Source organism: Pundamilia nyererei, unplaced genomic scaffold (genome assembly GCF_000239375.1).
Source record: "Pundamilia nyererei isolate P.nyererei 1_Seehausen unplaced genomic scaffold, PunNye1.0 scaffold00098, whole genome shotgun sequence".
Classification (NCBI taxonomy): domain Eukaryota; kingdom Metazoa; phylum Chordata; class Actinopteri; order Cichliformes; family Cichlidae; genus Pundamilia; species Pundamilia nyererei.
Window position 1 is genome coordinate 177,778 of NW_005187499.1, and position 24,807 is coordinate 202,584.

Genomic DNA, 24,807 nt, shown 5'->3' on the forward strand with positions numbered 1-24,807 from the left:
ACCGGCTATTGCAGTTAATAATACAACAGCTTCTTGCCATTTTTTGTGTTTCTTTTTATCGCTGTGTAACTGAGTTCAATTGAAAGCCTGCGTGCGCTAGTACCTCTTGCCACAAGTTCCCAGAATCCTTTGCGGTTTTACCCCTGAATGACGTCACATTTTCAATCTTTATCCTGGTGGGTCCTCTAGTCAAAATGCCCGGGCCGATTTTTTGTCCCAGTCCAGCCTGGGCTGTAGATAATATTACATCTGTGGGATGATTATTGGTAATTTTTTCTCTAATGATAAAAAATTTTATTTGTGAAGAAGTTCATGAAGTCATTACTAGTTAACGTTAAAGGGATGGTTGGCTCAAAAGAGATAATACCTTATGTCTTATAATGGTGTCTTAAAACCAGGATCATAGGCAGCCCACCTTAATAATTTTATCTCCTTTTGCATTTGCAATCATTGAGCATTTTCACCCACTGATTTACTGTTTTGGCTGTGTATTTCTCTGGCTGTGTATTTTAGGGATTTCCCCCTCTTTTCTAATCAGCCAAGTACTGATTGTAATGTGTGCTCATTGAGGATAATTCTATTGTCTTCTATTGGAATTACACCACTGCACCAAGGGTCATAGATGGGCTGCTAAAAAGTAGTCTTTTATGGGAGGGTTGCAACAGGATCGGCTTCTGATGTAAAAACTTTGAAAGCCCTTTGTAACTATAAGAAACAGCCCAAACTACATTATTGGTAAAAAGGCATTACACTGTTATTGTGACAGCCATTCTACTGTTACAGTTGCTAACCAACTGCAAATATGAAAAACAAAAGAAATGGAAGAAATAATTAAGCTACTCCTAAAAACTCTTATCATACATGGTCAGTCTATTTGCATCAAGTCAAGGCTCGGGAAAGCGAAACCACTCAATACCTTTCAAAAAAGATCTGACTACCTCTACTAAAATGTAAACATTGTCCCAAAAGAATAAAAAATCTGACAGCTGATAATGTCCATACTTCTGCTAACCCTTCTTATACACCCCTCTCTTTGGTGTCTATAGGATATGGATGTAAATGTTGCTGGTGTGGTTTATACATTTTATTTTTTAAATCCACATGGTTGCTAGAGAAGCTTACCCTGTCTTTTAATGTCTCACCTGCTCTGGGTGAATGGGGGAAAAAATACAACCCGCTGTTAGTTACGGAGAGTTATGAGCATGAAAGCTTCCTGTTCTGCAGAGTGTCAGTCTGGCTAAGCAGTTTGTTTGTGAGTCAAAGCTGTCCTTCCTTTATACAGGCCTTTATAATTAAAATACATAAAGAAAAATACACAGCAAATGAGCATTAGAAAATATATTTTCCTTTACAATATAAAGAACTAGTTTATTGGTTTGAATCATTATCCAGCAGTTCCAGCAGGAGGCAAGCTGACTAACAGTTACTGCGTAAAACCGAGGAAAGTCACTGGTGTCAAAGAAATTACAAACAGGCTGGCAGACACAACAGACAGTGCTGGGATCATAATATCAGGCTTTATTTGGACGTCAGGTTTACAGATTTGGTTCATTTAGGCTTGCGTGTTAATCAGTGTGCAATTATCTACTGAATATGCGTTTGTGTGTGTAATTTGTGTTTGAAACATGTCTACATGTTTTTATGCCCTGATCAATCTACAATTACAGCATAACATGAAGTAAAAAACACATTCAATACCAAATAAAATGGCTTTGTCCTTGTTTTTCTACTTTAGCACCTTTTAAGTAAATACTGACTTCCTGGAAAAAAGGACTGTGTGTGTGCACACGTCTGTGAGAGAGGGAGGAAAATGTGTTTCGGCAAACCAAAAATTAATACAAAATAAAGCCTACTGATAAAGTGGTACACATTCAGAAATCACGTACCTCTCCTTTGGGAGGTCTTTGGCTGAAAATATAGATTTGAGATTAAAAGAACAGCTGATACAAATGATACTGCATGTCTTTGTGTGTGTGTGTGTGTGTGTGTGTGTGTGTGTGTGTGTGTGTGTGTGTGTGTTGGTCCTGCATAGACTGCTTTTGCTTTTGGTAAATTAATTTTCTCCCATAATGACAGGATATCGTTAGCTTCATAGCATAAGTGCCTAAGTCATTTTCTGGTCAAATTGCATGTGATATTTAAAAATATGCATGTGATATTTAAAAATATGCATGTGATATTTAAAAATATGCATGTGATATTTAGAAAATTAGTTTTGTCTTGTTTTCCGAAAACACAAAAAAATGACTTAGGCACTTATGCTATGAAGCTAACGATATGTAGCCCCCTCAGTGCCTTCTATCCAGTAATGATAGTGACCACAGAGGTGTGGTCTGTGAGGGTGTGTTTACATGTACGCTGAAGGAACTGGTCCTTCTTTCCTCCCATGAATTCTCGTTCTAGCTTTACAGTTCCTTTCTAGCATATCCAGCGGATGAAGCGCTCAAAGAAGGCCGGCTTGTTCAGCATGGCGTAATCGTCTCCCCTAAAGATGGCTGACGTGTCTCCGAGCGCCACCTTCTTTAGCACCTCCTCATCAGTGTCGCTTCCCATGGCGATCACCGTGGGAACGCCTTCCGCTCTCTTCATGGCGCTCACACCTTCATCCAGCTGCTCTCTGGCTGTGATGCCATCAGTGATGAACACGAAGGCCACCTCAGCGTTGCGGCGTGACAAGCGACTGTTGCCCTACAAACACAACATAAAACAAATAATAAAGTCGCGTATCATTTGAGCATTTTTTGCTCCATACTTGCGACATTAGTGATGCCAGAAGATTGTCAGTCAATCAGTGAAAACTCCAGGGAGTCAACAAGACAACCACTAGGACTGCAAAATAAAACAACACACCAAAATGCCAAAAACTGCAGTACCTCGTCTGGCCACATGAGGCAGGCTCTAAAAGTGAGTCAATCCCCACAGACTCCCTTGTTAAAATGCTGAGCTTTACAACAGAGTTAACAATGCTACAACAAAGTAAAAAACTGTTTTGATCTCTCAAGCTGACTTCACTGACTTCATCCTTCAAAGTCTCTGTGTTTAGGTTAATTTTTAAGTAACACAACAATTTAGACATTAAGCACCTTCAGCCATTTACAGTTAGAAGCGGGTGTTGGCTAGCACACAAGCTGCGTGTCACCTCAAACAGCTGGAGGGAGTGGTCTGGACTTCTCAAATTAAAAAAAAAAAGATGTGTATATTTGTTATACCTTAAACACCAGATTGTTGACAGCATAGATGATAGCGCTGCCCAAAGCAGAGGAAGAATCCATGTAGGTGACGCCTGCTAGTGAATCGGAGATCACTGTGAGGTTATGCGTCAGTGCGAACTCCTCCCTCTGCTCCGAGCGGCTGCCGTACTGTAACAAAGCCAGGCGGGAATTCCTATCGTCATTTTCGCCGGTAGCCAGGACGAGACGGCGAGCCACATTCTCAATGAACTCTTTGGCCCTGCGGTGGTTCTCCAGCCCCATCCTCTCAGAACCATCCAGGAGGAACACCATATCCACTGGCCGCTGAACACAAGCAGCCACAGCAGGCTCTGGAACAGACACACATACATACATAGCAGGGTGTTCGGTGAGCTACAGCTGGAAAACAGATGCTCAAGAGTCAAAGCCCACAACAACAACAACAACAAAAATATATATACACATATTAACAACAACATGCTGTAATTCCATGCATGCCAGCTGCAGTCCGGCTCTTTCAGTATTTCTTTGAGTAGCCTTCCCAGATTCTGACCGGCCTTGTCAATAAAGCACTGTTTTAGTTTGCTCGTTGAGTTTATTCTCTTTAGACATTAAAATAAAAATAATATATGAATGTATCCCATTTTACAGGAAACAAAATGAACAACGTGAACAATGTTCACATCAGCAAGTTGCAGTCACAGAGCTAAAACAATAACATGACATTGGATTGAAGCCACTCTGTGGTCCTTTTCTTCAAGTCATCCTACTTTGCAAGCCAAGCCACATGCAAAAAAAATCCCCCTGAAAAACATGCACCAGTCAAGGGCACATCATACAATAGTTCCCTCACAGTCGGTGCCAATTCATTTAACCAAACATTAACATACACCATCCTCTGACTCACATACAGTATGCTGTGAATTGTGTAAAACCAGATATTTTCCACGTGTAACAGCCTTTCACCGACGTGATTCATTCACAGGGGAAAAAAACATAAAGGCTGTAACCATGGATACGTGCAAAACAGCAAAAAAAAACTGTCATCGGAGTGATTCACAGTGAAAATGAGGCTCCATCAACTGTAACCGAATAACAAGAACGGCTCTGTAGACAAATCTGCCTCCAGCATGACATTCATTTTCCATTTCAATTGAAAATGTTTTGAAATACGTGATCTGTACATATTACTAACAGACATATTCAGGATTACTGTGCTATATCCATAAATGTTTATATTTATATTTATATTCTGAGGCCAGAAGGGATCATGAATCCACATTTTGACTGAAGTCAATTCACACAAAGGGTTCTCTGAAAGCTTAGTAAAAGACCAGCTTCATATCATGCAGTTCAGCCCAGGTGTATATTTCACCTGCATAGTTTAAACAATAAAACAATGCCCACAGTTTGAATAAATTCTATTCTTTGTCCAGCAGTAAGCTTATTAGTCAATGGCATCCATAATGGCGAGGTGGCATGGTTAGCATATTAGCATTAGCAAAGTCCTATGGCTTTCGTTGGGTCCCCCATAATGTCCCCATAGACATATTTGAAGGAGTTGATGAACAGCTGGGTCCACTGCTGCCTGTCCGCTCCTTGGGTGAGTTTGGCTCTCTGGGCTGTGTACGCCATGGTCGCCACACCAATCCCATACTGTTGCTCGCTCAGGCCGTTCAGCAGGCTGGTCACACCCTCCAAAGAGGTGGGGACCAATGAGGGGCTGCCTTCTTCGGCTAGTGGCTTCCAGGGGGGTGGGGCTTGCCCCACAGAGATGCCCCCTCCTGCAACGAGTGGGCGGAATAACATTGTGGGCGTGGTCCCACAAACACGAGGCACCAACAGAGCCAACTGAGATGTCGGAGGTACACTGAGTTGCTTGAAAATTCTTAGATTGAGCCAAAAAATGTAATCGCACCAATACAAAGGAGGTGTAATGATCTCTACTGACCTACTGCTCGCACGGTTTAACAAATTGCAACCAAATCCTAATGCAGTCTAACGGGGCAGTATGCTTCAAAAAGAAGGCAAATCTATTGGTATTTAAGTTGTAAATGGCCACCACTGAAGTGAAATGCAGGGCGATTTGTATAAATAGGTAAAAGTACCTCGATGGAAGAACTTTCAATAAGGCAAAACAAAAAGTAACTTAATTTGAAGCGTAGTATAAATGTTACAGGAATAAGTGAAGCTACAACAGGACACTTAGACTTATACAAAAAATCCTACCTGATTTACAAGGCAGATCAGGGCACACGATGAAAGGATCTAAAACAAAGATAGCGAATATGTCAAACCATGAAGAACAAAACAAGATGGTTAGTCCACTACATGCTGCACATAATGAATATTTCTGTGTATTTACCTGGGCAGAGCACGGTCTCGATCTTGTCAATGAACTCCTCTGCCACTAGGTCTGCAAAGCGTCTCATTCCCATTACTTTACCATCCCTCTGGCAGGCGATGCTCTTCAGACTCTCATTCTCCTCGATCTGCTCAAACATGTCTCCGATACCAATGGCGCTCACGTCAACGTTGGGATCTCTACTCACACGCATTGGTTCACACAAACACAATCGATGAGATAAAAATGATCCTTTTCACAAAAAATGAATCTCAAACCACAGCCCCAGTAGCACCTGCAGAGGTAGGTGAGCAGATTGTCGTCATCTCTGGGGTCAAAGCGTCCATCGGTGATGACGACGACAGTGACGTTGGCTTTCGCTCTGCGGCTGTCCCTGATCAGGTTGTCGTAGGCGTACTTCAGAGCAGACGGCGTGAACGTACCTCCTGCGATCCACTCCAAACGCTTTACTGCATCCTGAGCGATGGAGACGACAGTATGAGAGTTGTTTGCCGCGTATTATGTCACATCACCACCATTATTTTTACAAAGGCGCTTCATGTCTGACTACGGCCTTGTTCTATAAAAACAATTATGGTATTATGTGCTGAGGTGAAATTATAGGCTGTAATGACACCCAATGGTTTGTTGAATCCCTTTTTTTTGTCATTTACTGCCTTGGTTTTTTTGAAATGAAACAAGCAAAAGGATGGATGTCGGTAAGAAACTAAGCATTTTACCTTAATTATAGTTATAGAGGTTACAGTAGCTTGCAGATCAGAAAGGCACTATCTCTAAATTATACCCTGTTTTATTATCTTTTTCATTCTTAGTGGAACCATAAATTACAAAATGAACACTCTGTATTATTAAATAGGACTTAAAACTAGCACATGGGACCATGAATTTGACAGTGAAGTGATTTTCAAGGCTATGAGTCAATAGATAAGTGGATACATTTTCCCATAAACTTTCATAGAGACAGATTTGTTTTTGCAACCAGATGAGTCGCCCCCTTCTGGCCATTAGAAAGAATGCAGGTTTAAGGTACTGCTGTGTTGACATCACTGTTCAGATTCAGAAGTTATTTCCATTTTTTTCAGACACACCCTAATGTAATAAAATAGGATAAAGTTTGCACTGACCACATTCAAGTTCAAATTTAAACTTGTTTCAGCAATTGTAACAAACAATATTTTGAGAGAAGCTGGATTACACTTCTTACATTCTTTCTAATGCCAAGCAGGGGGCAGATCGTCTAAGCCTCAATTGTGAAGAGGTCTGGGAAAATCACTCTGCTTTTTTAAAATTTGATTCATGATGTGTGGAAAACACTTTCTTAACTAGTTTAAAATCTCAGTGCTAAGTTTCAAATCTTCCATCCAACGTGTTGTTGGGTTTGTTGATTAAAGCTCTAATGAAAATGAAATAAATGAGGCATATCTCTGGGCGTGGTAGCCTTCTAACTTGCAAATTGCTTCAGTATTAACTTGAAATCCAAGATCTGAGTATGATCCATCCCTGGCTTGGGACATGTGCTTTTAAAAAACTGAAATAGCACTGGCTAAAATGTAAAACTGAAAGCTTTAAAATGAGAGCCCCCAAGTCAATGGGTGACATCACAGTGGCTGATCAACCTGTTATATGCAGTGTATCATCGTTTTTATTCTTTTCTGATTTGTTTATAATAAGAAAAACATCATATGTGGCCAGACACTTGCTTTATGATGGTGAATTCCATCTTCTGCAGCTCAGACACTACTAAGCAACGTACTGAGAGGAACATGTGCAGACTGATCAGCCTAGTTCATTAAAAAAAAACATCTGGTGTAAAGAACAATCTCCTCTCTACTCTAAAAATAAACTGACACATGTGTTTGTGTCCGTCTGTGTGAGACCTTGAAAGCAGCCAATGAATCAATCTTGGGGTCGTTGAGCCGGATGGCCTGGAAGGTTCCACTGTGACTGTACTGAACCACTCCCACCCTAGTGCCTGGAAACAAGCGTGGCTATCTTATTAACAGGTGTAATTGGGAGTTATCTTGTAAAAATGTGAACTTAAAGCCTGACAGCTGTATCTACCTGTGTCTGACAGAGGGTCTTTGGCAAATGATCCCAGTCTGCTGATGGTGTTGATGACAAAGTTCTTCTCCAGGGTGAAGTTGGTGAGACCCACGGACTCTGAGCTGTCGATAACAAACACGATGTCCAGCGGCCCGCAACGTTTCTCACAGTCTAGAGATGAAAACGCAGCACGCTGTGAAGGTCTGACAATCTGACAGAGCACTTTGATGTCATGAATGTTTAGAGAGAGGCAAACAAACTCACCACAGCAGCCACACGTCTCTCTGATGTAGTTCATGACGTCACATTCCTGCAGGAAAAGACAGGAAACATCATTAAATCATCATCATGTGTTTGTGCTGACATAATAAAAGTGTAGTTGGTTGCAATATTCTCACAGTGAGGCCGGGATCCCCCTCAGGGCCAGGATCTCCCTGCAAAAAGACAATGCGAAATATCACACTGCGAATGCAACTACATAATGGATCTGTCTGTTTGTTTTTTGTGTACTCACATCACGCCCAGCTTCTCCTTTTGGGCCTCTTGATCCAGGTTCACCCTGGGACCCTGGCTCGCCCTGTTGGAAGGAAATAAATCACACAGCTTTCCTTTGAGCGAAAGAGAAACTTCAAACTTCATCCGAGGTGCTACTTACTGGTTGTCCTGGAGTTCCTTTAAGTCCAGGTTCACCCTTTTGACCACAGTCACCTCTGGTGCCACGAGGTCCACGCTTACCCTTGTCTCCTCTGTCACCCTGCGTATTATCGGGGAAAATTTCATCACCTGGCCATGTCAGGCAGAAACTATAAGCAGTGTTAACGCATTGATTCTAAGTTACCGGTTCTCCTCTTGATCCCGTATAGCTAAAGCCAGCTCTTCCATTGTCTCCCTGAGTAGCGATAAAACAAAGAGTCAAAACAAGGAACTGCAGCTATGAGGACAGCTACCACAGAAACAAACGTGGAGAGTCTAACCTTTGGTCCGAGGTTTCCAGGCTCTCCTCTAGGTCCAGCATCACCAGGGTCACCTCTGCTGCCCTAAAATACAAGCAGAGTAAATGGAGAGTGGATTAACATATATGTCTTTAAGGGACTTTTAAATATAGTTCTCAAATGTGACTTTTAACCCACAGTTCTTCCTTTCTCTCCTGGTGGGCCTGCTGGTCCCCTAGGTCCTGGCAAGCCAACATCACCCTGTTCAGAACAAAGAAAAGTGCACATGTAACAAACTCAAGTAGATTAAAGAGCTCAAGACTGTATAGTGTTCAATGACAATGAATCAATGAATGTGACACCGCAGTTCATATTACCTTTGCCCCATCGCTTCCTGTTTCACCGGGAAGTCCCCTCTGGCCCTCAGGCCCACTTTCACCCTGAAACACAGTAAAAAACGCCCTTCAGCCTCCCAGTGGTGGAATAATAAAACCGATTTAAGAGACAAATCATTTGAGGATATGCGAATAATTCATCACGTAGGTGATGTAAAAGTTACAAAAGGTCCCAAAAGTTAGTGGGACCTCAGACGATAAGACCAACCACAGCGCTGTCCTGGATGATTTAGTAGATGTCAGTGTGACATGTAAAAAATATTTACAAAGAAGTCTTGTAAAAATCTTGGAGCCTTTACTGACTGATTGGACTGTCATTTCTGAGGAAACTCTTTTTTCTTAGTCTATCCTTTTCCTTGTTGGCGCAGGTCAGATGCTTATTTGTAAGCAAAAAAACCTCTCAGTTAAGTTGTTGACTGGTCTAAAAGGCTGATTGGTGAGCCACAGCTGAGGCCAGACAGTTCCAGCGGTCGGCTGCTTCGATCTTACTTTGACCACTCGCATCCTTTGCATACTGACTTTGAGTTTCTTCCTTCTTGATGAAGGCTGGCAGTGTTCAAAGTACAAAACAGCATTCATTTCTTTTGCTTATCTGTTGTTTTGTGTTTTGCATGTGTATGTTGATGAGTTGCTCACCTACTGTAGACCAAACCACCTTTAGCTACAAATAAAGGAACCTGAACCTGACATTTACGATTTGTGTCAGTGTGTACATAAAGACATACCTTCTCTCCCTTAGTGCCTGGAGGCCCTTGTGAACCCTTTGGACCATAGTCTCCTCTTCTACCCTACAAACAAAAAAAGGCATGGCAGCTGTGATGCCACATAAAGACAAAGCTCCCAGGAGAACGACTGTTGGCAAATGAAATAGGTGTTCTCACGTTCTCGCCTCGAACACCCGGGACTCCAGGGGTTCCCTAAAAACACACAACACAGCAATCAGCGCCTTGAAGCAGGTGAATGAGTGTGACTTTGTTATTTATGTGGGGATGCATCTTACAGTGTTTCCTTTCGCTCCAGGAATACCAGGTGATCCAGGACTTCCCCTCTCTCCCTGCAGATGAAACACCAGAGTTTAGTCTATCACCTCCAACACTGATCATACTAATGTGACTTCCATGCTGCTATTTTGTCTGTTTGCTGGTACAGAATTTACCTTTGGTCCACCATCTCCGTCTGGGCCAGGCGGACCAGATCTTCCAGGGCGCCCAGGATCTCCCTAAAGACAATTAAGCAGACTTTCATCACCTCTTGAACAAATTATAGATTTTTTAATTTTATTATTTTTACAGCAGGAGCGACCATCTACCTTGTCTCCATCAGATCCGGGAGGACCACGTTCACCGACATCTCCAGGGTGACCGTCAGGACCCTGCAAACCATCAAAAAACAGACCATAAATAGATAGCATGTAATAATAGTTTTGAATAGTAATCAGTGACGTGACATACCCTGTCGCCTGGGTCTCCTTTGCAGCCTGGAGCGCCGATTCGCCCAATTTTACCCTAAAGACAACGACAAATACATCAGAAAAGCATCCCATGATCAAAAACTGGGAGCGTCATTTCAAAATAAGAGCATTTAAGGAAAGACTGCTTGAGTCCTACCTTCTGCCCATCTGTCCCGTTGCGTCCTGGGATGCCAGCCACACCCTAATGAGAACAAAGAGGAAACAGTTAGATGAGAAAAGCAAATCACCTTCCAGCATTAATGATTATTTAGAGATGACGTTAGATTAGACATACCTTTTTCCCCTGAGTTCCAATCTCTCCCTGTAGTCAGACAAAAGTCAGTAGTCATTTTATGTATAAGAAACACAGACGTTACTTTCATTCATTTTCAAACATCTCCATATCCCATTTATAGTTGAAAAAATCCAAAAGCCACACCTTCTCGCCTTTTAGACCTGGTTCTCCCTACAGAGATGGGACAAAGAAAACCATGTGTCATTATAAAGCCTAAATCAATGTTAAGAGTTGCACTGATGAAGATGATGGGTAGGCGAAAGTGTGGCTTCTTACTTTGATACCGGGCTGACCGATTGGACCTTCGATACCGGGGTCTCCTGGGCGACCTCTTTCTCCTTTTATTCCTGGCTCGCCATTGTCTCCTTTAGCTCCCTGCAGTCATCGAGTTCAGACGAGAAAACATTTGTGAGGATCAAAGTCACATAGGTGAAAGTGCTCTAAGCATGAGTGTTTGTGTGTGTGTTAAACTCACTTTTTGTCCCCTGTGGCCTTTTGGACCAGGAGGCCCTTTTGTCTCCAGACAGGACACATTGTAACACTGCGGTTCACAAGACACAAGGAGAGACAGTCAGTGAAGATAAAGGAAGGCAGCTCATAAACTGATCCTCTTCTGATTCTCAGGTGTGTCTTACCTCTACATATGCCAGATGTTTCTGTGAAGACAAAGGACACAAAACGTTAGCAGTAGCTGTCAGTAGCTGTGACTGTTTATGCGTGTGTGTTTGGAAGTTACCATTGTCTTGATGATTCGATCAATAGTTGGGGTATCTATCGTGACTCTGTTCTGGCTGAAGTTCACAGCTGCATATTCATTCCTGTAGAGGGACACTGGAGAGCTGGCGATGTCCCTCAGCCCAGTCTCCTCTATGTTATTCGATGCTGCCACAGCAAAGATATGGATGCCCTTGTCACGAGCCTCCTCTGCTGCCACCTTAATACCCCCACACGGGTTTCCAGTCACATGACCATCAGTGATGACAACAGCAAATCGGAGGGCCCTGGGGTATGAGGGTGAGCTCTGTATCTCCTTTGCCATTTCTCTGAGGGCACAATCGATGTAGGTCCCTTTACCCAAATACCTGATTCCCCTCACACCCTGGAAACATAGAAAATCAGAGGCGTTATCATGAAGGATGAGTTGCAAAATTTGTGTTATTTTATGTTATTTACAGCAGAAACATTAAAGGAGAAGCCTGATAGGATGAGGCTTAAAACCTTCCTGTTTTAAATGTTTACAGTTAACGCTGGATCAGGTGACCGTGAATCCTTGCTTAGTTATGCTGCATTCGTCCGAGGCTGCTGGGGGCTTCCCATGATGCACTGAATGCTTCTTCTTCATTCACTTCTTTTCCCTCACCATGTGTTTATACACCACTCTGCATTTAATCATTAGTTATTATTATTAGTCGACTCTCTTCCACAATGTGGTTTTTGTCTTGCCTACCTCCCCTCAGCCCCAGACAGGGAGGGCAGACGGCTGTCCCTCTCTGAGCCTGGTACTGCTGGAGATTTCTTCCTGTTAAAAGGGAGTTTTTCCTTCCCAGATGCTTTCTCATGGGGTGGGGGTTCTTTATTGTTATTCTCTATATTATTGTAGGGTCTTTACCTTACAATATAAAGCCCAATGAGGTAACAGTTGTTTTGATTTGGTGCTAATACATAAAATGAACTTGAGCTGAATTGATCCGTCTCTGTGCCAATTAGGCCAGCTGGCTATTGGACAAAAAGTGAACAGCTGTATTTGAAAGACTAAAGGTTTTTGAGGTGTGCGTCACTCACTGTGATGAAATCATTCTTGGATGCGAACCGACTGAAAACACTTTGTGTCTGGGAGAAGTGCAGTCCACCGATTTTCCAGGTGATCCGCACGACACCCCTGAGCTCTTCATCATCCAAACGCTGTGCGAACTGCTCCGTGAATATCTACAGCATCAACAACATTACACAACACGGCTGTTACTTTTACTAAATCCAACAATAGGGATCGTTTTAAGCCACAGAGTTGTAAATAAATGAGCAACCTTGATACTCTCCACAAGTGCTCCAGGAGGCGGCTCCTGCAGGGCAATAGTCTCCGACGTGTCTATGGTGAAATACACGTCTATGGGACATTCGTTTTTTTCTAGAAGGGAAAAGATGAGAACACAAAAACACAAACTTAAACCTTCCTTCCTGTTACATCACAGAGTACTTGAATCAGACAAATGTTCCATGTTGTGTTAGTGAAACTGTGGCTGTTCAGTTTTGTCGTGCTCACTGCTGCAATCGGCTTTCTCGGCACGAGTCAGGGCTCCAAAGAGAAGAGCGAACAGGACGAACTCTAACCCCACCATCTTCTTCTTCTCCTGTCACGGCACATTGAAACACACTTTTCAGTTATTGCAGTTGGGAAATGAATTCGGCAACTGCAGGATAAAACAGCAAAGAAAGGCAAAGACATGCATGATGAGATTATTAAGATGAAAAAAAGAAATGATGAGAGAATAGCCTTTAATATATAAAACTATATGAATTTTTTGTATCTAGAGTGCTTTTTCCCTGCTTAAAACTGAACTTGTTTTTTTTTTTCATTTTCTTCATCCGACATCAGTGTCAAACAAACACATGCAGGGACTGTTGTACAGTGAACAAAATGGCTGCCGTGCAGTTATGTAAGAGGTTTGAAAGCATCACATGAGTCAAACTTGTTTTTTGTGTGTCCAAAGACAGAAAAGAAAAGAAAGGCTAAAAAATGTAATAACTGTATGACTGTATGACTGTGTCGCTGTAGAAACTTAACCCGCTGCTAAACTACAACCAGATTCCATCAAAGTTCAATGAGAACAACAAAACTTGTGCAGGAGTGAAGTAGTTCAGTTCAAGCTCAAAGCTACGAGGTATTGACCTGATTATATTCTCAAAACAAAAAACATGAAACCTCAGCCGTGTTCCTGAACATCAGGGTCAGCCTATGGCTGCATCTGGAGACCAGAAAACAGGTTGTTGATTGGATAAAAAGAAAGGCGCACATTTTTATCACAAACCAAATTCTTTCAAAGGTCTCACTCTACTGCCATCAACAGGATTTCTCCACTCTCACATAAAGCCAAAGCTGTCACAGCAAGGTTAACCCATTGAGGGCAGGCTCGGTGACCTTATTTGCATCACACACTTTACAGCTTTGACGGGACATGTCTCTGCCATTCAAAACAAATGTACAGAAACCAGTTGCACATTGGGCCTTGTGGGAGCTCTTATGATCTGGGCAGAAGCAAAATGAAAGAAGCTAAGAACTCTATTGCCCATCACTCCATTTAAACTAGGAACTCCAGCTAAAATAATGTCTACAAGAGCACAGTATGAAAAAACGCACACTAACGGCGCAAAACAGGAGAAAACAGCTTCCATCTGAGAACAAAGAACTTTCAACACAATTTCCAATACTACATGTGTCATTCATATATGTCACTCTACACAGCTCAGCTGTTCGGTGGAGCTCGTATCTGTGAAACAAAATGATTTTTTCCACCAGCGCTGCTGAGTGAGTTTTCATACAGGCCTACATTTAATTTTAATGCTGGAATATCAGCCAGAACCTCGTCAGCGACGCGCTTTGCTGCTGGTCCCTCTAGCGGACAAAAGGCTGTGAGCTGCGCAGGAGTCCTGCAGCTTCTGCAGATGTTCCTACTCCTCTTCCACTGCCCGGGCCACGAGCGAGTGGGAGCTCTCACAGCTTTAGAGCTCAGAGCGGGTGAATATCGTTCAAAAAACCCAAAGAAATATACAATCCACTCTCTGATATTTTTATTTGTTTGTTTAACGTTTGTGAGTTCTCAGAGAAGGTTGACGCTCTGAGAACTCACAAACTTCTCGCCTGAGAGCTAGAGTTCACACAACAGTTTTCGTCGGCTGAGAAAACACCGTCATTTCAGCTCATAGGACTAAATTACAAGACACAGAAGGAGAGAAGAGGGAGACAGGCAGGTTCACGAGAGAGACACGGGGGGAGAGAGCGAGAGCGAAACAGAGAAGCAAAAAGAGTCTGTGCGTAAAAGTGCAGCTTACCCAAACTCTATACAACTTCAGAACTTCGTCAGCAGCTTATCTTTTGATTATCTCCTCATCTCCACAGGGGGGGGAGGGGGAGCCGAGAGAACGAGTGATACAGGAAGAGAGAGTGGGAAATGACACCCTGGATGCGCGTTTGCTTCCCGCAGAAGAACCGTCCGTTCGTCCGCCTGTCCCGGTCCAACCCCAGCTACGAGCTCTTGAGCCCTCCTCCTCCTCCCAGCTCAGCTCAGTGCGCAACGCCGTCCGCTTGGAGGCGCCGTGGCTTCGCTGGAACCCGTGTGTGTGCGCGTGCGTGTACCAAGTGCCTGCCGTGCCAACAGGTGGTCGTTTGCCAGAAAGTGATCGCCAGTGTTTATATGTGCTCTTTATTTCTAATGTATTTACTTATCCTGATATAAAGTCTGCAGTCAACGTGTATTTATGAAGAACTCATATATAAAATAAAGAAATGACCTGATATGGAAATATTCTTATGATTCTGCATTATCATACAAGCTCCGTGTTCTACATCTTTGGCCACTTAAACTAATTAAATTCTCTTTATAGAAGTGTGATGTTATATTTGGGCTGATCAATCTTCTATCTTGTCATATGAATATTCTTCTGGCTCAAAATGACTTGATATCATTGATGAGAGATATATTTCTGATATGCTTGACAGATTATAGGCCAACAAGTCATTTACAGCATTCAATTTTTCCCCCCAAGCACCACTAATTTAGGATGCCAAGACTTGTTTCTGTCTTAAACGCCACAGTTTTTTAAAATCATTGCCATTCCACAGAACACATGGTGAAAACCTGAGGACACGCTGAGCTTTCAGGTCCTCAAGCTAAAGCATTTAGGAGGTATTCACAGTTGATCTCAGACATGTGGCAGGTCAGAATGAAATAAAACAGGATAAAGAGCAGACTCACCCCCCTCCATACTCCTAACCCACCGTCTTGCCTGTTCCTGGTGATCTGCTTGCAATTAGTAGGCCAAGCTCTGTAGTTTATACCTGGTGTAAACACAAGCAGCCTGTGCATGACTCTGCGCACATGTTTACATATTTTGAGGGACTTAAAGCGAACTATTTACCTATTTGTATGTGTTAACGTAGTGGGAGTTCTCCCCTTTTTTAGGGGATTTACCCTGTCTGTGCACATCTGCACAAACACTTAGATTTACAGTGTGAATGGAAAGCATGTCTTAATTTATGTTATCATTGCAGATTATGCTGCTGGAGCTGCCTTTGCAGTGAAGACTAACACTGCCACTAATGTGTAATCCAGCGCAGAACACAGGAGTACAAACAGAGTTGTACATCCTTTACATGGCAGAGCCAACAATGTGGAAATGAAGCGGTCATGTGGATTAACTCACTGTGGAAGGAAGATGCTGTAAAAAATAAAAATGAAAATCTGGAGTTTTATTTTGAAGCTGTACCAAGGATCAACATAAAATACCTTGTCAAGCTTTAGACGAAGCGACACGAATGAACACGTAACGAATCTGTGAAAGGACATTTTTGAAGACGTTGCTCTTAACTTTACCTCGCTTACAGAGGTGTCTGGAGGTGAGGCAGGAATCAGCATTCTGCCGTGTGGGAAGATGAGAAGAAGTGCTGAGACAGAAAAGAGAATGACGAGGAAGAGAAGGCCAGCTGCTGACCAGAGTTATTACTATGTGAAGCTCTTCTCTCTGGATGGGGAAGGGTTTTTCCTTAAAAAGAGAAGAGTGGAGCAATATGTGTGTGTGTGTGCGTGTGATGGAGAGATGGGGGTGTTCTGGTCTCTCTTAAAACTGGGTGACTCATAGGATAGGAATGACCTTCCTCCCGAATAAGAGTAAACCAGTCTCTGCTTCTCTGTGTCTCTCTGACACACACACACACACACACACACACACACACACACACACACACACACACACACACACACACACACACACACAGTTCTTGATCTGTATATGTATATGTGAACAAATGCCAGGATATTACATATAAACATTACACAAGTTAACATTAACCCCCATTTTTTGCTTCTTTGGCAGTCTCTCTCTTCATCCAGATGTGCTTTGTCTATAGACAAAACAGCTGGTAGTTGTTACCTCTTTGCATCTCTCTCTCTCACACACACACACACACACACACACACACACACACACACACACACACACACACACACACACACACACTTAAATTTCTTCTTCTCTGTTTTTTTCTTTTTTAAATTTCTTTCACCCTCTGAGGAGGTTTAATGCATGACCATTTCCAGAGTTCTAGAGAACTATAATAGACAAACACTTTTTTGCCGCTTTTTTGGACACATCTTGCAAAAACATTTTCTACACTTTCAGCGAATTTCCTTGGAAAAAGTCTGTACTGAGGTCTGAGGGCAGGACAGCACAGAAAGGTCCAGTCCCCTCAGAAAACAGAAGGAGCACGGGAAATTGCAGAAAAGCTGCAGAACAGCCAACACAAGCTATGTGCTTGGCACCACTGTGCAAGTGCATAGCTGCATGCATGCAACAGATTTAAAAGGTGCATGCAAATGTAAATCATGCATGGCAACATGCAACTGGACACACCCATGCATATGCGCACAAAAGAACATGCACACTGGGGAAAGATCTGTGGAACAATCTGATAAGCGCAGTTCGGGCTCAGGTCATTTTAAAATTACTTGGACACAGGAAGTTATGTACCAAACAGTACAGAGATACACACACCCCGAACAGAAGTGAATGTCTGGTGCACACATAAATGCTGCACAGTCAAGATCTGAACAAAAAAATCAGGATCACTGGAGGGGAAAACAGCAGATTTAGTGAGGCAGTCTCAAAGAATTTCTCCTGAATTCTGACTAAGGAGATTTAATTTAAAACATGTGTTTCGCATTGAGCAATAGAGAAGAAAATCAAACATTTGTGTGTCTCTGGATACAGAGTGATGAAGAGGCAAATATTTTAAATAAATCATGGACAGTTTTTGCTAAACGAATTCCTTCTCTTGTCCTTTTCTGCAAAGAGGTCAGCAGTCCTGTATCTTGTCTTGCTAGGGGCATTTCAACAGGCTGATACTTGCCGTCACAATGGGTAGCACTTTGGAAGCTGTACAAGACTACTGGCCTGTTACACTGAGAGATGGAACATTAAGCTGTCTTCAAATGGGAAATGGTGACTTTAGCACTTGGACATTTAGCAGTGTAAAACAGGCTGAAAAATTCTCCCCACTCTTTCCTGATTATCTATCAAAATTATTGTTTTATTAAAAAAAAAAATTAAATATTGTTGCAAAGAACAGGTAAAAAAAAAAGACATGTCTACAGCACAGCTAGCAACTCTTGGAGAATTTCCAGAGCTAATGGCAATGCTGCATGCTAATTTGCTAATCTCACAACCGCACTTTTATCTAAGTAAAGTTTCACAATATATTTTTTTAGTTTTGTACGAAATGAAGATTAAACTCTTATGCATGAAATTTTTCATGTTCCACCAGGAAGAGGCCTTAGGACACACCGAGGAGATTACATCTCTCAGTTGGCCAGGGAATTCCTCAGTGTTCCCTCAGATAAGCTTGAGAAGGTGAATGGGGAAGGTCTGTGCTTCTCTGCTTAGGCTTCTGCCCGGATAAGTGGATGAAAATAGATGGATAGGTAGATGGGTTTGTGTGGATGAAAATCCTTTGCACTCAGTAATTACTGATACATAACCCATAGATATCACCAAATGCTGGTTCCTCCTTTGATATGCTCTTCAAGGCCTTTACCATAGTCACCTTCAGTTGTTGTTTGTTTGTGAGTTTTTCTGCATTTGATAAGTGTATTTGGTAATACTGAAGCTTAAAGGAATTTGTTCAATTCTAAACTACCATTCGCTTTAATTTTCTGCCAAAATCTCTGGCGTCTGACGTCAGTTACATGAGTCGCTTACCTTGTCCGTCACTTCCGTCACTTACCTGCTGACACTACCCTGACACTTTGACACTCTTGTTTTTGTCTTCCTTTATTCTTTTCCCTTTTTCTCAGTACTCTCCAGACTCTTTTACATGTTTTCTGGCAAAATCGAATCTGGCCTACCTGTTTTCGAGTGCAGCCAGTAGTTTGCGTCTTGTTGCAAACCCTCTGTATTTCCATTCTTATTTTGTCTCATTTTCATTATTGATTGTATAAGATCTCTATCTCCTTGACAGTGTTGTATACTTGGTAGGATGTTATGAAGACATTTTTCTTAACCGTAGAAATAATTCTCTCAGTTGTCTGCAGTTTAGTTGTTTTCTGTCTTCCAGATGTTTTGGTGTTGCTGAGCTGACCAGTACGTTGCCTGTTGATTTTACCACTCCCAAATATTTTTGCTATCTCCCTGATACGTTTATGATGTTTTTTAAGCCCGATGATGGATTTGCCCGATGATGGATTTGCCCACTGATATTTCTTTGGCCATCATCGTTACTGAGAATGACATTAATCAGCTATCTGCTTAATTGCTTAATTTATTATAACCAGGAATAACAAGGAAACAGGCCTCACCTGTTAGTGGGAAAGGGGAAGATTAAAAAGAGAAAAGAGAAATAAGAGCAAAATACAAACTCTCAGAAAGAGAAGACCGCAATTAAAGAGTAAAAAGAGAGGTACGAAAAAGACGTCTAGCAATCTGAGCTTAAAGCAGCATAGCTAAGGGAGGGTTAAAGGTCACCTGATCCAACCCTAACTGTATGTTTTTATAAAAAAAAAGAAAAGAAAGAAAGCTCTAAGCCTAATCTTAAAAGTAGTGAGAATTAGGGTTAGTCTTCTGGATCCAAATTGGGAATTGGTTCCACAGGCCTGAAAGCTGCAGGCTCTGCCTCTCATTCTACTTTTAAATATGGCCTGTAACTGGTAATGGTATAGCGCTTTACTAGTCCATAAGGACCCCAAAGCGCTTTACACAGTCAGTCATCCACCCATTCATGCACACATTCGCACACTGGTGATGGCAAGCTACATTGTAGCCACAGCCACCCTGGGGCGCACTGACAGAGGCGAGGCTGCCGGACACTGGCGCCACCGGCCACGATCACCCTCCATAGTAAATACCATAGTAACCACAAGTAAGCCAGCAGTCTGACAACAAAGTAGTCAGTTAGGATAATAAGGCACTATGGCATCTTTAAGTTATGATGGGGCCTGATTATTCAAGACTTTGTATATGAGAAGGATTTTAAATTTGATTCCCTGATTTAGCAGGGAGCAAATGGTGAGAAACTATTATGGGAGAAATATGCATTTTGGATCAACAGAAGACTTTCCAGGGAACTTTGAAAACAGCCTGACAGTAATGAATCACAGTATTCCTGCCTATGAGTAACAAATAATGTGTATGTGTTAGTCCCCATAGGGAAATTACTCCTCTGCATTTAACCAATTCACCCAGTGAAGCAGTGGGCAGCTACCAATGCAGCGCCTGGGGAGCAGTGTGTAGGGACGGTACCTTGCTCAGGGGTACCTCAGGGTAGCCGTTCAGTGGAGTCAAAACCCCCGACCTTCTGATCATGGGGCCACCACTCTACCTACCTGCCCCAAATGGACTAGCTTTTCAAAAATGGCTCCAAAATTCCTCACACTGTTAGCAGACATCAGGGTAATGCCACCCAGAGTAGAAACCTGGTTAGAAACCACACTTTCTAAGATTTTTAGGGCTCAGGTACAATAACCTCAATTTGTTGGAGTCTAGGTGAAGAGAAATTCAGTCAGGAAATTCGGTCATTTGTGTACTGAAGACTTGTCTGTAGTTTAACTAATTGCTGGCTTCACAGATAAATATGATTGAGTATCATCTGCATAGCAATGTAAATGTATGCATTGTTTTATAACACTACCTGAGAGATGTAAAAATTCTTTTTTCTCCTCAGTGTTTTAATCTGAACCAAAGAATTGTCAGTAGAGGTACATGAACATGTGTGAATGGATCTTTGTAAACTAGCTTTGCGAGTGTGTGTGTACAGGACAAAAACAATCACACTTAGGTGCAGCAACCTTTATTGAAGGAGCTCTTATGAAACTACTGCGGCTGTGCATCCCCACGGTAAAAATATCTTCTTTAACAAAAAGGGTAGAGGCTAATACACTGAAACTAGTAGCACCACAGATAACAACAACAGCTCAGTGACTCTGAGCCAATGAAGATAACAACAACTTTGAACTTCCACTTAAGGTGATCTAAAAAGCTGTGTGTATTTTTCTGTGTGTGGGTAGGTGTGAGAAGTGCCATGTTTATTTTCAAGGTTTCCACCATGGCAGATTCCAAGGTCACTGAACCAATGTATGCGTGTAAGCGTATGTGTGTGTGAAACTGAGGCTTTTCTGCTCCACAGACAACAAAGAACAGTTTTTTATCATTACTCCATTATTTGAACCAGCGACCATAGCACAGCTGTTTATGGCCCAACGCCCCGAGGCTCTGTGTAAAACACACATTCACATGTAAATGATGACCACACACTGAGAGGGTTCACACATACTCACAGACAGAACCACACAGGTAAGGTCCAGCTGTGGAGTTCTGGTGAAGCAGGCTTTCTACATAAGCCTATCTGATGTCACATCCTGTTTTGGTGATTTAATATAACTTTGACATAATGAACAGTGTGAGTTTTCTCCAATTGTGGACTAAGTTAACACTTAAAGATCATGGAGGTGGAGTTTAAAATAAATCAGTTCACAGCTGTGATTGGTCACTTCATTTTGCGTTACTGTCACACAACAGATCTGCCACCACTTGAAAGAGTGGCTAGAGTTGTAATGAAAATAAGAAAAAAGAATCCACATTAGACTCTAAACACAATCCTTGAAAGGGCAGGAGGTCCGGTCCTGGAGAGGCAAGTAAGTGCTGTTTCAAAGAGCCTTGTTTAAAGCTGAAGTCAGAGCTGACAGTGATACAGGGATACCTGAGTAGAAATCAGCCTAATGCAGATGAAAGCTAGAAATAGACACGTGCTAATACTGATGGCTCTCCAGGACCGGAGTTACCCATTTATTTGGCACTTTTGTATCCTGAACTTTACCTCCAAGGCAGAAATTTCTAAAAGTGGGAGGTTTAGGTCAAATACCTTCGTTTGGTTATGATCTCAGCGAAGGCACCGGGGTTTGTACACAGCCTAACATGGTCCGCCTTGGAGGATCAAGTTGGGGTAAAAAAAAAAAAAAAGGTTTCTGGGTAATTTTTGAAGAAATTTACATTTTTTCTGCCACACAATCATTAGTCGTTTTGCGACTTTCTTTTCTTTTTTAAACACAGTGTACTGTAAATGAGTGAGACTGAATATTCATTGGACTAAAAATGTAAAGCGTATTAGTCCTGTTGTATGGTGTATCCCCATTCAGGGCATGGACACCCTGCGGGAGACGGTTTGGTAAAAGACCCCACGGAGCAGAGATGGGTAGTCTGGGAGACGGAACAGATGGCGCTGAGCGTATGTGATGTCGGCCAGCCGTCCTCTGCTCACCAGAGTGCGCAGGTTAGCCTCGCTGACCTGGGTGCCAGCTGAGATGACATAGAGCTCAATACCAGCATCCGCCACCTCGCGAACACGCTTCTCCAGGACAGGCTGGGTGACGCCCTGAGACCTGCCGTCAGAGAAGAGCACCAGCTTCTTACTGCCTGCTGATCCATCCCCGCGGGAGGCTAAAGTCCTGATTGCAAACTCCAAGGCCTGGGTCACGCTGGTGCCATCGTTTTGGAAGGTAGCTGCTTTGATTTCCTCAGACAACACCGTCAGATTGTTATTCAGCGGCGCGTCCAAGCGAGCATTCCGACTATACTGGCCCACACCCACTCTAATCTGGGCACCAAGCGACCTGTTTGCGTTTAGGAAGCGATCAGCCAAGTGTTGGGCAAAGGTTTTGCTTATTTCAAAGTTCTTCTGGCCTACGCTGGCCGAGCTGTCCATCATCACCAAAATATCGGTACTTTGAGGAAACTCGACTGCAATATAAGCAGAAATAATACACACAACACATCTGGTCAGAGATTTCCAACACAGGAGAGAGAAACACAGCATTTATTTATGATGTCTTTAACATCCAGATTCTAATTTATTGTTGGTTTGGGTTTTTTTCGACTTTCGTTCACTGAATAACGTGACTGTGTTGAGATGTAATTTTTTCAAACAATCCTTAAAATAATATAGAAAAGGTGAGGCAGAGGCAGAAGTAACTAAAATTAAATTTTAGCCTAAAGCTTAGAGACGGAAACAGAAAAAGGGAATTCGTTCAGAGTTACCTCTAGCCACTAAGCACAAAACATAGAGGTAGGAGGGCTGACTCTGATCTGAACGTCAGAGCTCATGTGGGGTCTGTCACTGAGTCTCCTTCCTTCTGCTTTAAACTGTTCGACCTTTTCTAAGTCTGAGTAACACAAAGAAACTGATAACATGCTTTTATGCCAACAAAGCTGGATAATTGTAATGCCCTGCTAGCTGGTCGACTTAAAATGTGTTACATCAGCAGAAGTTAGATCATTTATTTGGAGATAAGAGAAAGATTATATTGATTCTGAAGTCTATACTGGCTGCCTGTCAGTAGTGAATTCAAAATCATTTTACTTGTTTTTAAAGCACCTCGTGGCCTTATTCCAGTATCTATGTCTCACGTGCTGATGGCATATGAAGTATTTCAGGTCTTTTTCTTGTTCCAGTGTGGAGGAAGAAAATGTTTAGAGGCAGCCATGAGGTTTTACCCACATCGCTAAAACAGCAGGAGCACCCAAGAGCAACAGGTTTTTGAAATCTCTAAAAAGAAATTTAAATCAAATCTTTTATGCTGAAAAGATTGGATTTGGGGTTTTCTTACATGTCCTACTGATGTCGCATATTTTTATTAGATTTTTTAAAATAACTTTCTATGTTTTTAACTATATCTTTAACTTTGTATTTTTGTTGCTATTTTATTTGTGATTATTTTTATTTTTACATTTTTAATGTAATATTTTAATATCTATTTTTAAATTGATTTAAGCTTTATTTGACTTACTCTTATCATACCTATAGGCCATTTCAAATTTAGATTTATTTCTTGTCTGCTGCATATTAATTTATTATATAATTTATTTGTTCCTCCTTATTATGTCTTTTTGACAGTTGTGAAGCACTTTGACCTGCACTAACCTGCATGAAAGGTGCTATAGAAAAATAGCTTTGAACAACTGATTTCTGAATGAGGGATGTAAGACATTGTCAAACCCAGTAAAATAGTACAAACATAATACAACCCAGTGTAACTGTGTATTGGAAAATAATATCAGACTTACTGGGACATCTGTAGTCTGGGCATTTCTTCTCTGTAACAGAAAGCACAAGATAAGTCAAATTATTTCCAAATTACTGTTTCCAGCTGGTTAAATAACTGCAAGATCAGATACTGGCGTGTTGTTTTGTTACTACAAAGAAGTCTTTAATGTTTCTCTGTTACCGCAACTGACACAGACGCCTGGATATCGCTGTATATCGTGAATATGGTGTTGCTAAAACAACACTAATAACTAGATAAGGAGAGCATTCATAGGTTATATAAATATGTGGAGCTGTGCTGTACCTTTACAGATTCTGTCTGTAAGGTTCTGCAGGAAGTTGTCGTCGAGAAGTTCAGCAAAGTTATCCAGCACGAAGGAAAAGCCTGGTTTGGGGTCGCTCTTACACACCACGTCGTCGAGCTGCTCTTGGTTGGGCTCACGGCCTGAGTAGTCCTTTACTCCTAAACCACCAACCTAGAGATGAAGCAGGGACCTTTTAGGTTTGCCTGTACAGGGATGTGATTCAAACTTCTACAGTGTGTGTTTCAAAGTGTGTCACACTTGCCTGGAGGCCTTTACCACAGAGTATGTTGAGGGGGGTCTTGTCTCTGTCGATATCAGAGCGTCCATCAGTGAGAACGAGAACGACTTTGTTCTCTTTCCTCATGACACTGATTGTGTTGCTCAAAGCAAAATCAAGGGCCTCGCCTGTGTACGTGGCCTCAGCTAGCCACTTCATGTCTCTCACTGCCCTACACACACACACACACACACACACACACACACACACACACACACACACACACACACACACACACACACACAAACACTTAA

General features: G+C 42.1%; 2 protein-coding genes across 3 annotated transcripts in view; both read right to left on the minus strand.

The window, feature by feature from the left end:
• Positions 1-2,228: 2,228 nt before the first annotated feature.
• col6a2 (collagen, type VI, alpha 2) lies at positions 2,229-14,925 on the minus strand. 2 transcript variants are annotated; one of them, XM_005740181.2, is made up of 32 exons: positions 14,719-14,921; positions 12,932-13,019; positions 12,696-12,796; positions 12,454-12,597; positions 11,408-11,770; positions 11,307-11,327; positions 11,147-11,212; positions 10,948-11,046; positions 10,816-10,842; positions 10,672-10,698; positions 10,534-10,578; positions 10,378-10,431; positions 10,236-10,298; positions 10,083-10,145; positions 9,927-9,980; positions 9,808-9,843; positions 9,652-9,714; positions 8,909-8,971; positions 8,730-8,792; positions 8,574-8,636; positions 8,438-8,488; positions 8,255-8,353; positions 8,114-8,176; positions 7,998-8,033; positions 7,864-7,909; positions 7,618-7,770; positions 7,434-7,528; positions 5,831-6,012; positions 5,557-5,735; positions 5,421-5,459; positions 3,210-3,541; positions 2,229-2,688 (listed from the first exon to the last, which is right to left on the minus strand). In XM_005740181.2, exons 2-32 carry the CDS (start codon positions 13,005-13,007, stop codon positions 2,419-2,421), a joined length of 3,036 nt encoding a protein of 1,011 aa, XP_005740238.1. In that variant the 5' UTR covers positions 13,008-13,019; positions 14,719-14,921; the 3' UTR covers positions 2,229-2,418. The 2 variants fall into 2 exon arrangements, with proteins under 2 accessions (XP_005740238.1, XP_005740239.1); XM_005740182.2 differs by lacking the exons at positions 2,229-2,688; positions 3,210-3,541 and adding an exon at positions 3,686-4,975 and having other exon boundaries at positions 14,719-14,925.
• A 5,781-nt stretch (positions 14,926-20,706) lies between these two features.
• The window catches only part of col6a1 (collagen, type VI, alpha 1), a 24,136-nt gene continuing 20,035 nt past the window's right edge, over positions 20,707-24,807 (minus strand). Inside the window, exons 32-35 of the mRNA XM_005740183.2 lie at positions 24,539-24,725; positions 24,276-24,447; positions 23,992-24,021; positions 20,707-22,668 (exon numbers count right to left, since the gene is read on the minus strand). Coding sequence (XP_005740240.1) covers positions 22,064-22,668; positions 23,992-24,021; positions 24,276-24,447; positions 24,539-24,725 — 994 coding nt within the window. The 3' untranslated portion in view covers positions 20,707-22,063. The remainder of the gene's footprint in view (positions 22,669-23,991; positions 24,022-24,275; positions 24,448-24,538; positions 24,726-24,807) is intronic.